General features: G+C 34.7%; 1 protein-coding gene across 2 annotated transcripts; it reads left to right on the top strand.

Moving 5' to 3' along the window:
• Window positions 1-6,981: 6,981 nt before the first annotated feature.
• LOC307161939 (galactose-specific lectin nattectin-like) lies at window positions 6,982-13,336 on the top strand. 2 transcript variants are annotated; one of them, XM_079876908.1, is made up of 6 exons: window positions 6,982-7,178; window positions 7,586-7,657; window positions 8,664-8,743; window positions 10,312-10,446; window positions 12,941-13,052; window positions 13,175-13,336. In XM_079876908.1, exons 1-6 carry the CDS (start codon window positions 7,121-7,123, stop codon window positions 13,255-13,257), a joined length of 540 nt encoding a protein of 179 aa, XP_079733034.1. In that variant the 5' UTR covers window positions 6,982-7,120; the 3' UTR covers window positions 13,258-13,336. The 2 variants fall into 2 exon arrangements, with proteins under 2 accessions (XP_079733034.1, XP_079733035.1); XM_079876909.1 differs by lacking the exon at window positions 7,586-7,657 and having other exon boundaries at window positions 7,038-7,178.
• Window positions 13,337-23,600: the final 10,264 nt, after the last annotated feature.

Raw genomic sequence — 23,600 nt, 5'->3', positions numbered from 1 at the left:
AAATTACAGGACAATTCAGCTGCATAATTTATTCATGCTGCAATGCATGATGTCAGCCATTGATGCATTCTGATTGGTGGCTCCCATCATGCATTGCAACATTAAGCATTTGTTTGATTGTCACCATTGTTGAGATTCATATGTAGATTCTTGATGTCTGTGTGTGATTTTAAATTCTTCAGATCTTTAAAACATTGCTGGAAGCTACTGCAGTGAAAAATTAATAAAACAATTAGATAATCAGTTTATAATGCTGGGTGACATCATTGAATCAGGTCACTAGTAATTTCATCATGAAAACATAACCAGGGCTGAATTTCCAAAAGCATCTTAAACTTAACTTGATTGCAGACCAACTGCAACAAATGGTCTATACGATCAAATTAGGCTTGCGATGTTTTCAGGAAACACAGCCCAAATCATAGTTTCTCTCGCCACAACACATATGTTCTATAGAGCTGGTAAGTCCCGCCCCTTCCGTAAAACCCCGCTGGACCTCAAAGTTGAAAAATCGTCAATGCAAGTGAATGGGAGAAAATAATTATTTTCTGGTCCCGTTTGAATTGTGCCATGAATGTGAACATATGTTGTCTGTGAATTTTTTATATAACTTTTCGTGTAAAGAATGATACAATTTAGCGGGTAGAAGTTTGATACGGTTAGACTTTGTGTGAGAGCACTTTGTGGACTACAACTCTCGACGCGTTTGAAACGTCAACACCACTAGCACACGGACACTAGCTCACGGATCCCGCTAAACATGGCTGTGTCTTTGGTGCACTTCACCTCCTTCTTTCAGGGAGAGGACAAAATCGTTGAAGTTGGTGAAAACCACGGGTAAAAGTCAACTTTATGGGGTGACGTCACATGGCGACATGTAGTCTTTCTCGTTATGTCTTTTCCACAACTGCTAGCCGAAGAATCATACCATATACTGTCAAACTCGTAACATGAAAAGTTATATAAAAAATTCACAGACAACATATGTTCACATTCATGGCACAATTCAAACGGGACCAGAAAATAATAATTTTCTCCCATTCACTTGCATTGACGGTTTTTCAACTTTGAGGTCCAGCGGGGTTTTACGGAAGGGGCGGGACTTACCAGCTCTATAAGCACAGAGTTGGAGCAGCCAGAGAAATACTAATGTTAAAAAGTAAAGGGTCAAGAGCCCAACTAAAGCAACCACTGACCACCATAATGGTGACATGAAACGAAACATTCCATAAAACATTACCATCTAAACTTCTGTTAAATCTAAATAAGACCGTGTGTAGATGTATGACAGAAATAAAGTCAAACTGGTAAAATAATAAGTGCAATAATGTCTCGAAGTCAGTAGTTCTTGTGTTTCTCTTTTTTTTCTGTTCTTGTTTCTCTTTCCTTCACTGAGTCTGCTTGTTATCATCAGGTGTCACCACTAATGGCCAATCATCACTTAATTAATCACTTAATTATCTCATTAACTTCAACACTGCTTCAGTGTTAACTTAATTAACTCATTAACTTCAACACTGCTTCAGTGTTCATTTTTAACACCCTGTAGTGTGGAGACATATAAACACTGAGGAGTGTTAATTTAACACTGGGGATTTTGCTGTGTACACAACATGTGTCAAAATACCATCAACACATGCTGTGTTGTTTTTTAACACATCTCTTTTTAGAGTGTACACTCTAAAACGAGATGTGTTAAAAAACAACACACAAGATGTGTTGATGGCATTTTGACACATGTTGTGTAGATTTTTAACACACAATGTGTGTTAAAATGTAACACTGGAAACACTCTAAAAAGAGATGTGTTAAAAAACAACACACAAGATGTGTTGATGGCATTTTGACACAATGTGTGTTAAAATGTAACTCTGGATAGAATAGCACTGGGTGGAGGGCAATTTTTATGAAAAAAAAAAATTATAGGTATATTTTATATGGTATCCCATAAAATGCTCTAAAATAAATAAAGCAATATATTCAAATAAATAAATTAAATCTTAATTCATGAAAACTTAAAGATTAACGGTTGTTTTTTTGCAGCCAATCACATCATGCCTCTTTTTCAATGTCTTTTTCAAATGCTGCTTTCACTTGTTATTAATAACCAGATTAACTTTATTTCTGTCAGACTCTACAGAAGCTCGTATTGAGAATTAACAGGTTTTGGTGTTGATTATTCATTGAATGTTTCATTTAAAGTCACCAGAATCGTGATTAGTGTCAGCTTTATTTGGGCTCTTGACCCTTGACTCTTTAACATTAGTTTTCTCTGATTGCTATAAATGTGTATTTAATTTGCACATTTGAAACAGCAGAAATAATCATGAGAAAAATATGCTCAGATGATAATATTATCATCATGAACATGTAAAATTATTCAAATGGAGCTCAGAAAGAGTTTAATATTTGAAAGATGAATGTAATACATAATATATTAACATAATGAAATTAACTTAAAATTAATTAATAAATACACAGTTCGTACCGAATCTTACAGTCTAAGGTATCAAACAGACATCAAGAATCAGCGTATGAATCTCAACAATGGTGACAAACAAAATGCTTCATGCAGCAATGCATGCTGGGTGCCACAATAGTGCAAATCTCATCCAGCATGCATTGCGGCATGAAGCTTTTCATTTGTCACCATTGTTGAGATTCATGCGCTGATTCTTGATGTCTGTGTTTGACTAATTTCTGCTACAGATTAAAATTTTCAGAAAACATTAATTTTATTATTCTGCACTGCTGGATAGCATGATGTAGTGTCACAAGATCATTATAACTAACAGTACATAAATAAATTAAATGTGCACCATCCATTTACTCATAAACCTGATCAGATCTGCACTTGTTGATTATGACATCATCAAGAAACATCTGATCATATTTTCACTCGCCATAACAAATGTATTTTATTAAAATACAGTTAAAGCAGCCAGAGAAACACTAAAAGAAGAGTAAAGGGTCAAGAGCTCAAATAAAGGAGCCATTAATCACGATTCTGGTGACTTCAAATAAAACATTCAGTGAAACATCAACATCTAAAACTCAGGTAATTCTCAATAAGAGCTTGTCTATGTAGATTCATGATGTCTAAAACATCCAAGTGTTCAAACAAACTCTTTATTAAACGTCACTGGACTCCATAAACACAAGTTAACAATACGTTTCAGTTTTTATCCAAACACTCAGTTGTAAAAACACAGGAAGTAACTCTGGCAAATACACACCGACTACAGTCGGTATCTGACACAAGTTGTGTAACTATAACACATTAGTGTGTAAAAGGTTTCAACACACTTCTGCGTAAGAGGAATAACACATTAGTTGTGTTAAAGGTAACACAAAATGTGTAGTCCTTATAAACACAGAGATGTGTTAAGAATCAACACAGGTTATTGTGTTAAATTTGACACAACATGTGTTGTCCCTGAGCACACACACTACATGTGTTAAAACTGACACAATATGTGTTAAAATCTACACAACATTTGTTAAAATCTACACAACATGTGTTGTCCCTGAGCACACACACTACATGTGTTAAAATCTACACAACATGTGTCATTTTTAACACATCTCTTTCTACAGGTTGTGTTGTTTTCAACTCATCATTTTGAGCGCCGACACTCACCATCACTGTGAATGGTATGCAGTGTTTGCTATGTTCTCAAACAAACAGGCCAGTGTGAATACAAGTTATTTATATACAATATTTTGCCAGTTGCTTCATTTTAATAAAATTCAAAGTGCAAACTCGGTTAACCTTTATTTCTTCATGCACTTTTGTCAAAAGCAGCATTATCAGTTAGGAGTTGAAGCGTGAATAACTGAATAATGTCCAGTATGTGAGTCTGTCCAGTCATTGAGCTTGAAACATTGTCTTGTACTTTGTGTGCACATGCATTCTGTCCTCGACTATTGATTAAACGGTTAATATTTTTGCATCTGGCCCTTTCGCTTTATTTTTTAAAATGACACAATTTGTGTGTTAAAATGACTTACACATTTATTGTGTTAAATTTGACACAACATGTGTTGTCCCTGAGCACACTCACTACATGTGTTAAAACTGACACAACATGTGTCATTTTTAACACATCTCTTTTTAGAGTGTACATTAACTCCATTTTGAGTAATGCATGATCTTTCCAAGCCGCATTCAAGCATCTTTATATGGCATTAACTTAAAAGCAAGCAAATAATATTTCTTTGAAACAGGTAAACGGCAATATCCATATCCAAAACACGTTCATCAGTTGAAGAAAAATAATTCTGAAAGTGATTCCAACAATATCGCTTCTCTATTCCTATTTTCGTTGTGGTGTGAACTCTACTATCTTTAATATTTAGAACGATCTTAAGAACTATATATTTATCGTTATCTTAATAGTTATCATCCGTGGTGTGAACAGGCCTTAATACTGTTATTTCTCACAATATGACATCTATAAAACATCAGTAACACAAAAACAAACATTAATGACACTCATCTTCATCAACCAGTACAGATAAATAACAACAGCAGCATAATATGTATTGAGATACATATTAGAGGCAGACATATCATAGAAGAAGACATGCTGATGTTTGTATGAGTATCTAAAGTTTTTTCTTACAATGTATTTAAAAATTTAACCCTCAGAAGGCCTTCGTTTCTGAGTCACACCCTGGGCCTTCCCGGTCAGAAGTGACCGGAGACCTAAAAATTTAACTTCCTCCATCCCAGTAAAACCAATGCAATTTATTTTTGTTCTGTAATATGTTTTCTTTTTAGTTTTGTATTTTGAGAGAATTTTATTGAATTTATTAATATTTATGCAATATTTATGGTCTATTTTTGCCATTGAAAATAATAAAAAAATGTATATATATATATATATATATATATATATATATATATATATATATATATGTTTTTTTTTTTTTTTTTTTTTTTTTTTTTAATGCAGTATTTTAGTTTAATATAGAGTCTAGGCCTTCAAAAAAAAAAAAAAAAAAAAATGTTTTAAGCAGATTAGCACCATCTGGTGAGAGCATGGAGAGAAAGCATAGAACCATGGTGTAACCACTAGATGGCATCTACAGCTCTCTATGGAGAGGCATGTGAATTCCCCAGCTGTTTATGGACACATTTACTTTTTCTTTTTTTTTTTCTTTTTTTTGGTGGATTTGAATATATATTTAAACAATCTCAAAAACTATTTCTTATCAAGTTTTGGATAAATATTTTTTAGAAATAGTGATTTAAAGTGTTAGTTTTTGCATTATGATTACAGTCAAACCTAAACATTGTGTTAGAAAGAGAAGCTTGTTCTTTATTTTTTATTTATTTTTTTTAATTCAGAATTTGTAACAAAAAATGCAATTCATTCAATTATAACACTTTATGTGAAATAATATTAAATGAACATGTCTATTTTGTATTCATTTTTGTCAATTTCCCATTCATTTCCTATGGGGGTCATTTTTGACCGAAGACCACAAGTGTGACTATTTTTTTTACGACCACTTAGCATGCTCGAATCATGACCTCAATTTTTTTGTGTGTGCACATACCTAATGCCATAAAAGTCACCGTAACATTCCGATGAAGCTGTGATTTTTAAAAATTCAAAACAGATTTTTGTAATCAAAATTTATTGGTGTGTATGTGTATAAAAGTGTGTTTGTATGTGTGTGTGTGTGGGTGGGTGTGTCTTTTTTGCACTCTTGATGTTGTAGAGTGTCACCCCTTTACAGCTGTGTACTTTTTTTTAGGCCAATTTGTAGATTGTACACACAAAAATTCTGAGATTTTTATTTTTTTTGTCAATTTCCCATTCATTTCCTATGGGTCGGTCATTTTTGACCAAAGACCATTAGTGTGACTATTTTTTTTACGACCACTTAGCATGCTCGGATCATGACCTCAATTTTTTTTTTGTATTCACATACCTAATGCCATAAAAGTCACCAAGTTTCATAACATTCTGATGAAGCTGTGATTTTTAGAAAACAGAATTTTTTTCGGTCAGAAATGACCGAAGACCTTCTGAGTTCAGAATGTTTGATATCTGGCAAGAAAGCATTGCTGGTGAAAATCTAATATTATCAAGCGATCACTTTTGATCACATTAGTAAATTTTTCTTTATGATGATGAGTGATGTATCACCTGACCATCTTTGTTAGCTAATAGTGAACAGAGTTTATTGTTAGTTAATAGAAGCCACTAAGCAAAATTATGTTCAAAATACATCTTTTCAATGTCTTTGTCACAAAAGCGTACGGTCAACATTCCTTGTTCATCATCACGTCTATATCAGACGTGCAGAACACGTCAAAAAAAGACGTCATAAAAACTTTTATTCTGGCTCCTCAGTGGACGTCTCTTCAACGTACGCTTTTGTGACAAAGACGTAGAAAAGATGTCTTTTGAACATCATTTTGCTTAAGGTAGTTACTAGAATGTTAATAGTGCATCACTCGTTTGTTGCAGTGTAGTTATTCATTAATGAAGGAACAGTATTCAAAAGTGTTACCATTCACAGTATATTCCAGTAGGCTACTTTCTCGAAAACAACAAATATTACCCAGAATTCATTGTTTTCTAGGGTATCTAGGGAGAATGGTATGTTACGGTCAGAATTTGGCTGTTTTTTTTACAGCAAGGTTTTACAGTGTGCATATTTGCTGATGACTGCAACAATCCTCCATTCATTCCAGGTGAACAAAGAGCATCTTATGAAGAGTGTGAGAAATGTATAAACCATGTACATAAAACATGCACACTAATGCAATTACAAAATTACACTACTGAGTAGATGAATAATAAACATTTATTCTGTATTCATAGAACACACGTAAAACAATAATGGTATTATAACAGAAGTGGCTCAAGTACAAACTATACAAACACATTGTTTGTACAGGAAGTGAGAACATGAGCATGTGATGGATGATGCTGATAAACACACTCACCTCCAGTATATAAAAAGATAAACCAGGGCTCCGCTCCACAACGCAATATCCAGACGTTGATATTGATCTACTGAACTGGTTTGTGTCACAAAAATACAAAACTTTGTAATAATTATTTCTGAATAATTCGGTTTCAGTATTCGTTGAGGAACAATGGCGGTCTGGACTGTCTACCTGTCTCTCTGTCTTCTCATGGCTTTGAGTGCTTCAGGTAAGAGCCTTATTCAACGTTTCACATCATTACTGTTATTTTAACATGAATTGTAGCACACCTGGGACTCTGTAATGACTAATCAGAAGAATGATCTAATACAGTATGTGCACTAAAGTAAACCTGAGTTTGTTTCTTAATTATTATGATAACATTTAGACAATAAAACAACAACAATTATATCAGATAAAGTTATTAATTCATATTAATGTATTGTATATTTTAATTGTTGACAATAAAAAAAACAATAACAGATACGCATGTTAAATCTGTAGTATATTTATTATTATTAATATTATTATAATTATTATTATTAGTAGTAGTAGTAGTAGAATAGCAGTACCACTACTACTGCTGCTGCCATTAGCAGTTCTGTTTTAAAAATGTAGTATTTCTTTCTTTTTAAGTGGAAGCGAGGCCTGATTACAATAAACATTCTTCTGGAAGTAGAGATTCTGTTGGAAGTAGAGATTGTGGCGGTAAGGCTTCTCTTGTCTTCTACTTCTCTTGTCAGTGTGTATACAGTCCAAAAGTCCAAAAACCTTTGCATTTCTCTATCTTAACAAGTGTGTGTGATACCTGATGATCATGTTCTCCAGCATGCTTTAAAAATATTCTAAAGAGCATCTTGGAAGAAAGAAAATTTGACTGAAAAACAGGTTTGCATGATTAATGTAAACAAAAACTCAACTAAAAAATACTTATTTGATTAGTGCAAAATCTTAAAAGTCTTTTCACATGATGATGTTTCTCTGTTAAAATTAATGTTTAATCCTTTGTTTATTTAAGGTACACTATGTAGCTTTTTTTTGTTCAAAATATGCAATTTTAAGTAATGAGTCAAAACATCATCAATCCTTCTTACAAAACATGATTCACTGATTCACTATGGTAAGCCTGTTATAAGTGTTTATATTTTAGACCTGTCGGAATGGTTTTCATGGGGAATTGCATACATGCATCACTCGCCCGTGCGTGTCTCGTCATATACGTAAATAGAGAAGAGTTGATGTGTGTGAGTGGCAGGGGTTAGCTTTCACATGAGCAAGAAAGGAAGAGATGGAGCAGCAAAAACCTGTTTTAAACAAACACTGAACAGAGGAGAAAAGAGAACGTGACAGAACTCGTAATAAAACAAGAATCAACATCAGCTTTAGGAGATGGAGAGAACTGAGGGGTTTGAAATGTTGTAAAAGTGAAGTGGAGATGATGGTGTTTTTATTACTCAAAGGTGTTTTATTGAACAGATAGACTGTCTAACAGAGTTCACTGTAAAGCATCTATTGTGAAGCGTCGTCTTCATCTGCACTGTCACGCAAAGCCGAAGCACGACCACAACAATGTTGCATGCCTTTGTGTGTTTTAACCGGTAAAGGGACAAAAGCTACATACTGTACCTTAAAATTCTTAATTCAATTACATGAAAGGTCATTAATGGTAAAAATGAAATAAAAAATAATAACATACAAAACTTCCCTTTAACAGTGTGTCGGGCTGGATGGTCTGCCTATGGATGCAGATGCTTCAGGTTTTTCAATAACGATCAGACGTGGATTGATGCCGAGGTATGATACATTCATCTTCTAATATGACCTAACAATCATAAATGAATATTCTTGGTTAAATACAACTTAAGCTCTGTAAACATCTGTGACACCTGTCAATTATCGCAGGAAAATAATTTCAACTTGTTCCTCAGTTTAAAAAAAAAATATGTTAACAGTAAATAAATTACAATGGAGCTCTAGGAAAATACAGACACAGCACACATTTCATGTTATCATGAGAGTAGTGTGTTAGGATCACTTAAAAACTAGATTAGTTATATCTAATCTATATACACAGCAAAAACTCCAGTGTTAAATTAACACTCCTGGGAGTGTATACGAGTCCACACTCAATCACAAATTGTAAGTTACCATTATGGCGATGGGTGTTTGCTTTAGTTGGGCTCTTGACCCTTATATGTTTACTTTAAATTTTGTTTGTCTTCTGTTATTGATTTATAACAGTCAAATGAACAAAGAAAAGTGTGATCTGATAGTGTTGGTTATGTTTTGACATAATCATGTTGTGAACCAAAAAACAAAATTTATTGAGATGGCTTAACTTGTTAATTACAGCAGCTCTGCGATTCTACAGCATATGATTATCAGTATTTTTCATATAATTCAAAATATTTAACTATTATTTAATATTTAACACTTTCAAATGAATTTATTTAGAAACACAGATATCAATAATCTGCCTGTGAATCTCAACAATGGTGACAATAATAAAGCATGTTGCAGTGGCTGCCACCAATCACAACTCATTAATGGCTCCCATCATGCATTGCGGTATGAATAAATTATGATCTGAATTGTCTATGTAATTTACTTTTCCTAATTGAATATTCTGCTCGTCACCATTGTTGAGATGCATAGACTGAATCTTGACGTCTGTGTGTGCCTAAAAGAAAGATTTTTTATCTTTTTTTCAAAACAACTTTTAAGAAATCCTTTGTATTATATCTAAAATTCTGGATATTTATGCAGAATCACAGTTATGCTGTAAACAACAACGTAAATCTAAGTCAGAAATAAGGGTCTTAATGAGTTCAGTGATCAAGTTCAAATGATGATTGTCATAATATAACCAACACCATCAGATCACTTTTTTGCTTTGTTCATCTGGCAGTTATAACTCAAATACAACAGTCAGACAAAATCTAAAGTAAACATATAATGGTCAAGAGTCCAACTAAAGCAAACACAAATCGCCATAATGGTAACTTACAATTTGAGATGTTCTCCTTCTGTGATTCTGCTTGTTATCATCAGGTGTCTTCAATAATGATCAATCATCACTCAATTAATCACTTAATTATCTCATTAACTTTAACACTCTTGAGTGTGGACTCATATACACTCCCAGGAGTGTTAATTTAACACTGGAGTTTTTGCTGTGTATACACAGTAAAGCAGAACCTTTTCTACAAAAGTAGTCCCGCCTCAAAAGGCAGAATTTAGACTTCACGGGTAAAATAATACATTTGAAGGCATGTCACAGATTTTGGAAAATTAATTTAAAATAACACATTTTTAATTTTTTTTATAAATAGTGGTGTTTGTTCATGTCTCCGCCTCTACAGAAAAGCTGTTTGGTCTATGATGGGAACCTTGCTTCTGTGCACAGCCTTGGGGAGTACACTTTTGTACAGCGCCTGGTTAGATCCGCAACTAGTGCCGCAACTCGTGCCTGGATTGGAGGGAGTGATGCTGGTCATGTATGCAATTCTTTTTTTGATCATACTTTTTGTGCTACTGGGCATTAACAGTTACATTTACATTAAAACAAATTTTACATTAAAACATTTTTCAAAATGCATGAAGATAGTGTTTTATATATATATATATATATATATATATATATATATATATATATATATATATATATATATATATATATATATATATATATATAATTTTTTTTTTTTTTTTTTTTTTTTTGGTCCTCCGAATAGTTAGTTTAGGGCACCACTCTTAGAGATGGGCACCACTCACCTTTATCATGACATACTCGAGTGTTTGTATTGTGAAACTTGATGTGAAATCGATGGCTGATATGATAATTGAGTAATTTAGCCCTGCCTTAAATATTTTTCACATGTTCTTTACTGATACACAGCAAAATCCACAGTGTTAAATTAACACTCCTCAGTGTTTATATGTGTCCACACTACAGGGTGTTAAAAATTAACACTGAAGCAGTGTTGAAGTTAATGAGATAATTAAGTGATTAATTAAGTGATGATTGGCCATTAGTGGTGACACCTGATGATAACAAGCAGACTCACTGAAGGAAAGAGAAACAAGAACAGAAAAAAGAGAAACACAAGAACTACTGACTTAGAGCCATTATTGCACTTATTATTTTACCAGTTTGACTTTATTTCTGTCATACATCTACACACTGTCTTACTTAGATTTAACAGAAGTTTAGATGGTAATGTTTTATGGAATGTTTCGTTTCATGTCACCATTATGGTGGTCAGTGGTTGCTTTAGTTGGGCTCTTGACACTAACATTAGTTTTTTTTTCTGGCTGCTCCAACTCTGTGCTTATAGAGCATATATGTTGTGGCAAGAGAAGCTATGACTTTGGCTGTGTTTCCTGAAAATATCGCAAGCCTAATTTAATAGTATAGACCAGGTGTCACCAACCCTGCTCCTGGAGGGCTACTGTCCTGCAGACTTTAGGTCCAACCCTGTTCCAACACACCTGCCTGTAATTATCAAGCAACCCTGAACAGCTTGATTAGCTGGTCCAGGTGTGTTTGATTGGGGTTGGAGCTGAAATCTGCAGGACTGTAGCCCTCCAGGAGCAGGGTTGGTGACACCTGGTATAGACCATTTATTTCAGTTGGTCTGCGATTAAGTTAGGCTTAAGATGCTTTTGGAAATGCAGCCCTGGTTATATTTTGATGATGAAATTACTAGTGACCTGATTCAATGATGGCACCCAGCATTATAAACTGATTATCTAATTGTTTTATTAATTTTTCACTACAGTAGTTACTTCCAGTAATGTTTTAAAGATCTAAAGGATTTAAGATCACACACAGACATCAAGAATCTACATATGAATCTCAACAATGGTGACAATCAAACAAATGCTTAATGTTGCAGTGCATGATGCGAGCCACCAATCAGAACGCATCAATGGCTGACATCATGCATTGCAGCATGAATAAATGATGCAGCTGAATTGTCCTGTAATTTTCATTGTTTTTTCTGTTGGCTTTTATTTTGCTATTGTTTTGTTCTGACTTTAGTAGCTTGTTTTGTGATGTTCAGAGTTGATCTGTTCGTCAATAGTTTGTTTATTGTCACCATTGTTGAGATTGATATGCTGATTCTTGATGTCTGTGCGTTTAAACACAATAACTTCTTTGCTCAAAGTATTTTCAAAATTTTTCATATTGCTGTTGGATCTCAAACTGTAAAATCTCAGAGCTACAATCACCAACTAAAACAAGACATTAAGCATATAGTCAAAAATGTAGACTCTGAATTACATCAGTGAATCAGGTCACTACATGATAATGTTTTTATCATCAAAGCATATTGTGAGCAGGTCATGTTTTCTCTTGCAGTAACAAATGTGCTTTATAAACACAGAGTTGTAGCAACCAGAGAAAAACTAATGTTAAAATATGAAAAGGGTCAAGAGCCCAACTAAAGCAAACACTGACCACCAAAATGGTGACTTGAAAAGAAAAATTCCATAAAATATTACCGTCTAAACTTCTGTTGACTCTCAAGAACTTTTGTCGATGTATGACAGAAATAAAGTCAAACTGGTAATAAGTGCAACAATGTGTAATGACTGGAAGTCAGTCTTAGTTCTTGTTTCTCTTTTTTCTGTTATTGTTTTTTCTCTTTCCGTCAATGATTCTGCTTATTAACATCAGGTGTCACCACTAATGGCCAATCATCACTTAATTAATCACTTAATTATCTCATTAACTTCAACACTGCTTCAGTGTTAATTTTAACACTCTGTAGTGTGGACACATATAAACACTGAGGAGTGTTAATTTAACACTGGGGATTTTGCTGTGTGCCCTTTTTGTGAAATAATTTCTATTCATTTCTGTTTAGATTTCTGACATTTTTAAAGTGGAGATGGGGTTAGGGTTCATGAGGAATCATATTTTAGATGAATAAAGATAAAATTAAGCCATGTAAGCTGTGGACATAAACACAACTCTGTTCACAGGAGGGAGATTGGCTCTGGAGTGATGGAACCCAAATGAACTTTCAAACATGGTCACCTGGAAATCCCAATAACGATCTTCAAAGTGAGCACTGCCTTGAGATTAACTATGACAGTAAGTAACTGATGTTAATGCTCATAAACTATCTAAATAAACATTAATTCTTTAATCATTCTTCATTAATTTTTCATAATACACAATGATAAAAACAACTATTTTGTTCTATCTTGCAACAGATGGCAACTGGAATGATGACGTATGTTCTGAAAAGAAGCCGTTTGTGTGTGTACTGAACCAGCATAAGAAAAGATCAGTGTAGAAGAAACAAGCACGTTTGACTCATTTACTTCCCTTTAGAAATGTTCAGTGGAGGTAATAAATGTGTTTTAAAGACGGTTAATTGTGTTTGTTTGATTGTGTTTTGTGAATGATAAGTTAATGACTCAGTGACACCTGTTAAACACCATTTTATAATTTTTAAATTAATCACCCTCTCTGTCTTTTCACACTAACACACATTAGAATAAGTAATTTGACATCCTAAAATGGCTACCAACAGTAAAACAAAACCCCAAAACACATGGAGATTGCTAGAATAAATCCCATAAATGAATAAATAATTAAACAAGTAAAATTATAATTTGAAAAAGTTAGTCACACTCACCAAATATATTAAAGCCACTCTTATTTTGTGTCTCACTACCAGGTTATTATCCTGTATACCTTCGATAAATGTCAAGTATTTATTCCACTTTCTCCAAAACCAAGTAGTCTATATGAATTGTTTTCGTATGCTGCAACTTTCCCCCAATTCTGTAACCCATGAAGGACGGTGACCATGGCAAATCCACAGACTAACTAGTGAAAGCTAGCTGAAAAAGACAAGAGGCATGATGTGATTGGCTGCCAAAAAAAAAAAAACCCTGTTAAGGTTTTAAACTACTATGGAAGTCAATGAGACCAGAAACTGTCTGGTTACTGACATTCTTCTAAATATCTTCCTTTCTGTTGGCAGAAGAGAGAAATTCATACAGGTTTTACGTCCTTCACGCAAGCTCTGACCCAGGCATACGCACAAAAACGGGTGAAATGAGAAATGGCGACACCGTCGGCAGATGGAAGAAACACGTGAAAGTGTGAAACTGTAGACCGTTGTGTAAAAGAAATGGCAATACTGCCTCTCATAAATAACATGAAGACTTCACAAAGCAAGTCTTACAATTAACAGCCTACACGAACACCCGTTTGATCGATATGCAGTGTAAAACAAACAAAATCAAACGAAGATTACAACAGAAATGCAAATTAACACATATTTGCAAAAAGAAAAGTGAAATATGTTCTGCAATAATATTGGCATGTTATGCAATTCATCCTCATAATAACACATCTGTAGCTTTCCCCTTTTCCCCCACCTGTGGCAGACACACTCTGGAGATGGAGCGCTAGACGCTTTTTTGCATCGACTTTGATGTCCGACCATTTCTTTTTTATTTCGGCCACGGTCCGAGGTTGTGATGCTGCAGCATTAACGGCGTCTGCAACCTTTTGCCACTCAAGTGCCTTTTTGGCATTAGTAATGCCCACACTGTGCCCTCCAAACAACATTTTACTCCTCTTTTCCACCTCGCCAACGATAATTTCTACACTGTCAGAAATAGGGGTACAGCAGGAGTCCATTTCTGTCCCCCAAGATACATATATGTCCCCAAGCATTAAAAGGTACAAATATATACCGTTTCTTTTAAAGGTTAAGGTACAATATCAAAAGACAGCCTCTGCTAAGTGATTTTTTATTTTTTTTTTAGTTATTTTATTTTTTTCGTTTTTTTAAAGGTTTTAATGATACCTTAATCATTTAAGGTATATTTTAACTTATCACTATATTTGAGTAGCCTTGAAATAAAGGAAATAAAAATGTTGTATGTCAATTTACTGATATTAAATACTGATAAATATTAAACACAGCAAAAACTCCAGTGTTAAATGAACTCTCCTGGGAGTTTATTTGGCTCCAGACACAAGAGTGTTAAAGTGTTAAAATATGAATGTTAAATTAACAATCAAGATTGTTAAAGTTAATGATCTAATTAAGTGATTAATTGAGTGATGATTGACCATTATTGAAGACACCTGATGTTAACAAGCAGAATCACTGAAGGAGAAAATATAATTTTTTTAAGACACCGTTATAGTGATCAGTGTTTGCTTGAGTTGGGCTCTTGACCCTTAAACTGTTAACATTAGATTTTGCTTGGTTGTTGTATCTGAGTTATAACTGCCAGATGAACAAAGAGAAAAGTTGATCAGGTGGTGTTGGTTATGTTTTGACATAATCATAAATTGTCTTAATCACTGAATCTAATCTCAGACTTAAATGTTTATTGTTGATCACAGCATCACTGTGATACTATAGAATAAGATCCAGAATTTTTTAAATAATCTAAAGGATTTCTTAAAAGTTGTTCTGATAAAACAAATCTTTCTTTTAGGCACACACAGACATCAAGAATCAGTGTATGAATCTCAACAATGGTGACAAACAGAATATTCAGTTAGGGAAAGGAAATTAGTAAGACAATTCAGATCATAATTTATTCATACCGCAATGCATGATGGGAGCCATGAATGAGTTTTGATTGGTGGCAGCCACTGCAACATGCTTTATTATTGTCACCATTGTTGAGATTCACAGGCTGATTATTGATGTCTGTGTGTCTACATAAAGGACTTTTCAAAGTCTTTTGATCAGAACAACTTTTACGAATATTTAGATTATATTGAAAATGCTGAAAATCTTTTGCTGTAGAATCACAGTGATGCCGTAATAAACAATAAACATTTAAGTCTAAGGCTACGTTTACACGGAAACGATCTGAAGAGAAAACGCAAAAGTGATCACTTTTTATTCTGCGTTTAGACGAGCGTTATGTGGGGGAAATCTGCGTGCATACGGTGACGCAAAAGTGTGTGAAATTCAATGTAGTATGCTCTCCAGGCGGCTAGGTGGCAATGTGAAGTACTGGTCGGTGCCTTCACTGTCTAACAGACTTTTGCGTTTTTACCGTTTAGACGGGAACGCGACGGTGGAGCGTTTTTAAGATTTCCACTCTGGAGGGTGGTTTCACTTTTTTGCGTTTTTAAGCCCCAAAAACGCCGTCGCCGTCTAAACGAAAGGCACATCTGATAAAATATTTTTACGTTTTCACCCGCGAGCGTTCTCGTGTAAACAGGGCCTAAGATTAGACTTTAAATGAGTTCAGTGATTCAGGGTCAAATTATGATTATGTCAAAACAGCACCACCTGATCAACTTTTCTCTTTGTTCATCTGGCAGTTATAACTCAGATACAACAGCCAAACAAAATCTAAAGTGAATGATTTAAGGGTCAAGAGCCCAACTAAAGCAAACACTGATCTACATAACGGTGTCTTAAAAAATTATATTTTCTCCTTCAGTGATTCTGCTTGTTAACATCAGGTGTCTTCAATAATGCTCAATCATCACTCAATGAATCACTTAATTATATCATTAACTTTAACACTCTTGAGTCTGGAGTCATATAGGAGAGTTCAATTAACACTGGAGTGTTTGCTGTTGGACCTCAAGGTATATATATGTAACTTTTTGAGGATCAAAAAGCATTAAAAGTTACATATATGTACCGTTTCTTTTAAAGGTTAAGGTACAATATTGTACCCTTGAGGGTACAGCCCCAGTGACAAGCCATTGTACCCCTAAAGGTACAATTATGTACTTTATTTTCTGAGAGTGTATGTAGAGCCAGCCCTGATTGGCTGCTTGAATCTCAATTTAAAAGAACGTCCAGTTCGCGGCCTTTCTTTCTTTTGGCCATCGGTGGAGAAGAAGTCATAGCACGGTTACTCATGGTTCTTACAGGGCTTTCAACCGAGGAGGTCCTTCAGAAAATATCAGAAGCAGGCATAGAAGTAACCGGCGTCGAGATGAAAGGACATGAAATGGACTTTCAGGCAAATGACACTTACTCAGATGATAATAATTTATATGTCACAGTTAGACATTAAGTTTAAAAATGTGAAATGTGAAAATGAAAAGTATTTAATACATTTTTATTTTACTTCTGCGTGTGTGTAATATATATCTCATTATACTCAACGATTGTACCCTGTCAAAGCCAATTTTGTACCATTTTTGAAGGGTCCATTTTTGTACTGTTAAATAAAGGTACAAAATTGTCACCACAGGTACAAGACTGGTCTCTTAAGGTACAAATCACAAGGGTACAAATATGTACAATATTGTACCCTTGAGGGTACAGCCCCAGTGACAAGCCATTGTACCCCTAAAGGTACAATTATGTACTTTATTTTCTGAGAGTGTACTTCACCTTGAGTGAAGTTACGTTTCTTGGTTTTCCTCTCTGTGTTTGCCATGATTTCGCAATCGATGAATATTAATTTGTGGGCGTTTCACGGACTATTTATGGGCAACTATGGGCGTGACATGAAGCCGCAAAAGCTGCGCTACATTTAGAATTGATTGTGATTTATTAAGGGAAAACTGCGTAGGATGTGCGTGCGCACGGTTTTATAAATCCGAATATTTCTGTGCGTATGCACGTCCTATGTTTCATCCGTCCGCCACTTCTGACGCAAATCCTACGCAAAGTTTTATAAATGAGACCCCAGGTCTGTCATTATAGGAGATTGTGAAGTACCATATAGGCGAACATCTTTTGGCCAGAAAGTATTATCTGTGATAGGGAGCAAATACTATAAAATAGTTTACCGCAGTCAATAAGAGAATGGTCTACTTATCACACTTTTAAAGAACATCTAAAGAAGTGGCTTTTGACAAAATCGTAAAAGTAATTTTAGTAATGTGTTTTGGGTTTTGTTTTTTTGTAGTGTTGTGTGCTGAGGATTTGTTTTTGTGTGTACCTGCCTAGGAACTGCGGACGTAAATTAGCAATGTTGCTATAATCTGGCTTGTTCACATTGTGTATTTTGTGCAAATGTTCATTAATGCTTTGTCCCTATCAAATAAAAACAAATTGAAACTGAAAGAAAGTAAATGGTATGCGAAAAAGTAAAGCGTTTGCTTTTATATTATTTGTAACAGAAAAGGCACACAGTCGGTCCGTGTGAAGTGAGTGAATGCGAACCGAAGATCAGCTTCACAGGAGATGTGATCGAAAAACTTTAAATCCTTCATTTGAAAATATGCTGTGCTATATCCAGTTGCCCACTGTGTCATATTCGATCTCAAACAGATTAATTACATTTTTTACTCCACCACCTGCACTGAAAAAAATTATTCATTGACTAGTTGAATTTACTAAAAAAAATTATGTTAATTGGATCCACATAATTAATTTTAGCTACATTTAAACAAATGCATTACGTTGAACTAAGTTCAACGTAATGCATTTGTTAAAATGTAGCTAAAATCAATTGTGTGGAACCACTTACGATAATTTTTTTTAGTAAATTCAATGATTTCAGTAAATTCATTGAATTTACTAAATGTTTTTATCGTAAGTGGTTCCACACAATTGATTTTAGCTACATTTTAACAAATGCATTACGTTGAACTTAGTTCAACGTAATGCATTTGTTTAAATGTAGCTAAAATTAATTATGTGGAACCAATTAACATAATTTTTTTTAGCAAATTCAACTAAGTCAATGAATGGTCGTTCATGGTCAATGAATAACTAAGTCAATGAATAACTAAGTCAATGAATGGTCGTTCAACCACGTTGGTTAATGATGTCACGCATGCGTGACATCATTAACCAACGTGGTTGAACGACCACTTTGCGACAATACGGTTTGGGAAACAGTCGTGACTGGCTAGTAGAATTCTTCACCAATGCATCGTACTAGTGAACCAGCAAGTTACATCACCAGTACGGGAAACACACCCCTGTTCAGTGACTGCGGCCTCAAAAACACTTCAATCAGTCGAAACAGCTATAGGGTAAACGTACCTATTAAGCTCACCAAAATCTACATTGAGACATTTTTAGTGCACAAGATATTGGTTTTAGTACAAGAAGTTATTTTAAAATAAAATATTAATCTCTCACACTATAATATTTCATTTTATTTTAAATGACAAAAGTATTTCAATTAAGATGTACATCATTAAATATAAAAAGTCTGGCTGTGCTTAATGGGTACGTTTTGTACCCTTTAAGCACACCCCTGTTCCCAATAAGCTCACAACAAGTTTTATTAAAAATTCTTGTTTATTTTAAACAACCTTTTTAAGGAATAATTGAAAAAAGTTTTATTTGAAGGTACAGAGTCAATCACAAAAAAACAGAACACTAAAATCAAGCAACAAGGCATTCAATTTGATCAGGTAGCCTATCCTATTCATAGTGACGTGTCATTCAAACTCATTGCAACATCTAGACTAGTCCACGTTCAGCTATGTAACACATATTGAAAAATCAAATAACAAAACAAACCAATGTGCTCCTTAAAGGGATACTCCACTTTTTTTGGAAATAAGCTCATTTTACAACTCCCCCAGAGTTAAACAGTTGAGTTTTACCGTTTTCGAATCCATTCAGCCGATCTCCGGGTCTGGCGGTACCACTTTTAGCATAGCTTAGCATAATGAATTGAACCGGACAAGACCATTAGCATCTCTCTCAAAAAAATGACCAAAGAGTTTTGATATTTTTCCTGTTTAAACCTTGACTCTTCTGTAGTTACATCGTGTAATAAGACCGACGGAAAATGTAAAGTTGCAATTTTCTAGGCTGATATGGCTAGGAACTATACTCTCAAAATCGCACCTTTTCATTTTTCGTCGGGCTTAGTACATGATGTAACTACAGAAGAGTCTTGTTTTAAATAGGAAAAATATCGAAACTCTTTGGTCATTTTTTTGAGAGAGATGCTAATGGTCTTGTCCGATTCAATGATCTATGCTAAGCTATGCTAAAAGTGGTACCGCCAGACCCGGAGATCGGCTGAATAGATTCGAAAACGGTAAAACTCAACTGTTTAACTCTGGGGGAGTTGTAAAATGAGCTTATTTCCAAAAAAAGTGGAGTATCCCTTTAACTCTCTGGGTCAGAGCTTTCCTGTCTACTCCAAACTTCTTGGACAGATACGACAGGTTTCTGATGGCTCCTTCTTTGTATGACATGCCTCTTTCATCTTTGGGCATACACTATAGTTTCGTCTAGCTTTTGTCATCTTAAGACTGTGAAAATAAGTTTATTAATCATTTTTTTGAAGATTAACATAGTGACAACCATCAGTTAATATTTAAATTCTGATTATTAAGTATTTACATAGACGTTTAATGTGGGTTGAGCTTAAAGGGAGCACACACTGTGCTTAATTGGAGCAAAAACAATTTTTAATTAATAAATATTAAATTAAATTTAAAGGAAAATATTTAGCTAAATTAATAATCTAGGTAATGTATTAAGTTTATACCAATTTTAATATGAACAACTATTATTGACAATATCTATGAAATTATGCTTTTTCTAATTGATGTTACACTGAAGCTGTGTGATTGTCATAGTAGTGCACCCTTTAAGCTCACCTAACAATAATATGAATTCTTTAAAAATTACAGCAGTTTAAAACCACAGACTATCAATAAAATGTAAAATTATAATATTATGGATTTAAAAGTACAAGCCATTAATGCCTGTGAAGTAATATATTAGTGTAGCACACAATCTTATACAGCTAGTAAGCTAGCTATGTTCGTAGCATCTGGGCTATGTTGCTAAAACTATCTTTTAGATCTAACTGTAATTATTTCCCACATCCAGGTTCCAGGTTATAATATGCAAAAGTCTAAACATTAATCTCTTAATTTTGCAATAAGAAGATGTACTTCTTCAAAATAAAGGCTTAAACATATAAAAAATGCACATTTGAGGGGCTCCTCTTCTGGTGAAAGTTTTCAGACAGCTTTGAAAACAGCCGCCAGACAGTGTGAACACATGAACACGCATATCTCAGTGTGCAATGGTCTGATTGGTTTAAAATTACAGGAGGTATATAGTAACAAACACATCAATTGGTTAATACATCAAATAGGATAATACATTGCTGTTTCTTTTTATAATCTGAGCTCCAAGATGGTAGTGTGCTTAATGGGTACTTGAGCTTAATAGGTACGTTTACCCTAAGCAATCACAATTCTACAGACTGTTACCAATTACTTTTTTTCAACCATCAGTTAAAGCCATTTTTACACTGTCAGGGTGCAACAGAAGATGTATGATGTGACATGGCATTTATGTTTATTTACACTGCTCATGTAGGCTACATGTGTTTACATTGCAGGCAAATAACCTATATATATATATATATATATATATATATATATATATATATATGAGGGTTAATAAATTAACAGCAAATTTCCATGTGGTCACATATCCCTTCCATCACAAATTTAAAATTAATCTCAGTTAATCATAATCCATAGCAAGTTGATTTTATACAGACCTAAATTTACCTGTGGCTAATATTTAAATAAAACAAAACTATTGTTCCTCATTGCTTGAGATAACCTAAGTAAAACCTCTGTTTGCTTCTATTTTAACTCTATTGTCATTTACAGATATCCACACTGTCTGCTGCTGTAAATAAAGTTGACAGTTCAACAGACACTGAACCTCAACAACATTGACTGTGAAGTCAAGTACTGCCACCTAGCTGACACAGCGGATACAATCCTGCTTGCCCTATAGGACTCCCACACATTGACTTATGCTGGGTACACACCAAAAGATTTTTCACATCTTATAAGATTTTCAAAATGTGATAGACCACAAACATGAGGACAAAAAATCCTAGATTTAAGCATTTTGCTCCTATAGTGTGTGGTGTGCCATGATGCGACAAAGACAGCACACCACACACAAACAGATTTTCAACCAGATTCTCGACTGTGAACACAGGAAATCTCGCAAAATCTCGCGAGACTTCAGAATAAGCATGTTGGATGATATGCAGGAAGAAATTATGATGATAGTGTTTGGAATGATTTTCACAGAAAATTCACATAAAAAAAACAATAAAAAAAACATTGTACCCACCATTATATATAACCTTTTATACAGAAATATATATCATTCTTTATTGTCTTTATTTATTCTTTATTGTATTTATTGTCTCTTTAGAAAAAGTTAGCCTATTTAATCCCTCACTGAACCCTTATAACACTCAGCTTCCTACATGTGTGCGTGTGTGTGTGTGAGAATGACCGTCTTCCATCATCTCACTTTCTGATTGGATATTGTTTCGTTTCACGTGATAATCTCCAGAACGTGCGCGCGTTTGTCCTCGGGGTTCCCCCCACACATAAGGATTTCTGATCGTAAATATTAAACATGTTGAATATTTACGATTCGCGATCGGGGCGGCTCCGACGTTCTTCCGAGCAGGTTCGGACACTCTTAACACACCTCACACCAAGGGAAAATCTGATAAAATAATCTGTTGAACCATCAAGATAATCGGGACATAGCTAGGATTGTCGGAAGGGGGGAAATCGGCCCAAAATCAGCCCGATTATCTTTTGGTGTGTACCCAGCATTAGTTGAAAGTTGATTTTTTTTTTTCTGCTTAGGTGTGGTTTTGTATGTGTGTGATGCTTTTGGCAGATGGGCATGCCGGATCAGTGGACGTCTTTTCTGTAGCAGTTGAGGTCTACTCGCATTGGTTGACTTTGTGCAGTTGTGGACAGTCAGTGCTAAGCTTTTGAAGCGAGTTGATGTGAAAACCAGATGTTAAAGTGATATCTAAGGTAAGCTACCACATTTGATCAGAAACTCTTCCATGTCTTGCGCATCCATATTGCAAATGTTACATTCATGCGAGTTCATGTTCATAATTAATTCAGAGAGTGTGTGCAACCCTCATGACACCGGCAATCTGTGCAGTGACGAATCAAAACGCCTCTGATTGGTGTCGTGGAAATTTTAAACTGTATATCAAACTAACCATGTTTCTAACATCTAACCTTACTTCACTTTCAGGCCAAACAAAACTAACACTCTGAAACACAATGTCTGAATGTATGTGTGTCTTTTGGAGGAAAACTGTGTGCGTGTGTATGTGTATACATAACAAAAAGGGGAAATTAAACTAGACAGATGACTAGTTCTCAAACCTTGTGATAAGTAATCACAAAAACAGAGTTTGCTTGTGCCAGTGACAGAGGGAAAAGGTTGGGGCTTTTGAAACAATTGAACCAGTCATATTGATGGTGAAATGTTAGTCACGATAATCTTATTTGTTTTCTCGATTCTATAAAAAACTGTTGTATCCGTGTTTTCTGGTGGGATTCTCAATGGAATTTGTCTGAGATCCTCTGGCCTTGCTTCTTGGGAGAGATTCCCTGAGAACTGCTCGGGAAGATCTCCTGGCCGTGATTAAAGCATATGAAGGACATTTGCTGAAGTCTGTTTGTCGATTATTCCTGCGCAGGAAGTGAGCTAGTTTAGGGAAGCAAGTTAGTTAGAGTAAGACTTACTCCAGTTTAAGGAATTGGGTGTCGATTCGTAGACACCCCAGATAAAGGTATTGGTGTCGATTTGGAGACGCCTCAGGTAACAAGATCAATTGGGTGTCGATTTGGAGACGCCCCAGATAGTTCTACCACCAAAAAAAATGGTGGTGGAAAAAT

The sequence above is a fragment of the Squalius cephalus genome (genome assembly GCF_949319135.1).
Source record: "Squalius cephalus genome assembly, chromosome: 1".
Taxonomy (NCBI): Eukaryota; Metazoa; Chordata; class Actinopteri; order Cypriniformes; family Leuciscidae; genus Squalius; species Squalius cephalus.
The sequence above is the reverse complement of the archived record's forward strand: the minus strand, read 5'-3'. Positions and strand labels throughout refer to the sequence as shown.

Excerpts from the sequence above, each read along its gene's own strand:
- LOC307161939 (XM_079876908.1), top strand. The coding sequence starts at position 7,121 with ATGGCGGTCTGGACTGTCTACCTGTCTCTCTGTCTTCTCATGGCTTTG. Across the intron at positions 7,658-8,663 it reads TGGAAGTAGAGATTGTGGCG|TGTGTCGGGCTGGATGGTCT; the intron begins GTAAGGCTTCTC and ends TCCCTTTAACAG. Across the intron at positions 10,447-12,940 it reads GAGGGAGTGATGCTGGTCAT|GAGGGAGATTGGCTCTGGAG; the intron begins GTATGCAATTCT and ends CTCTGTTCACAG.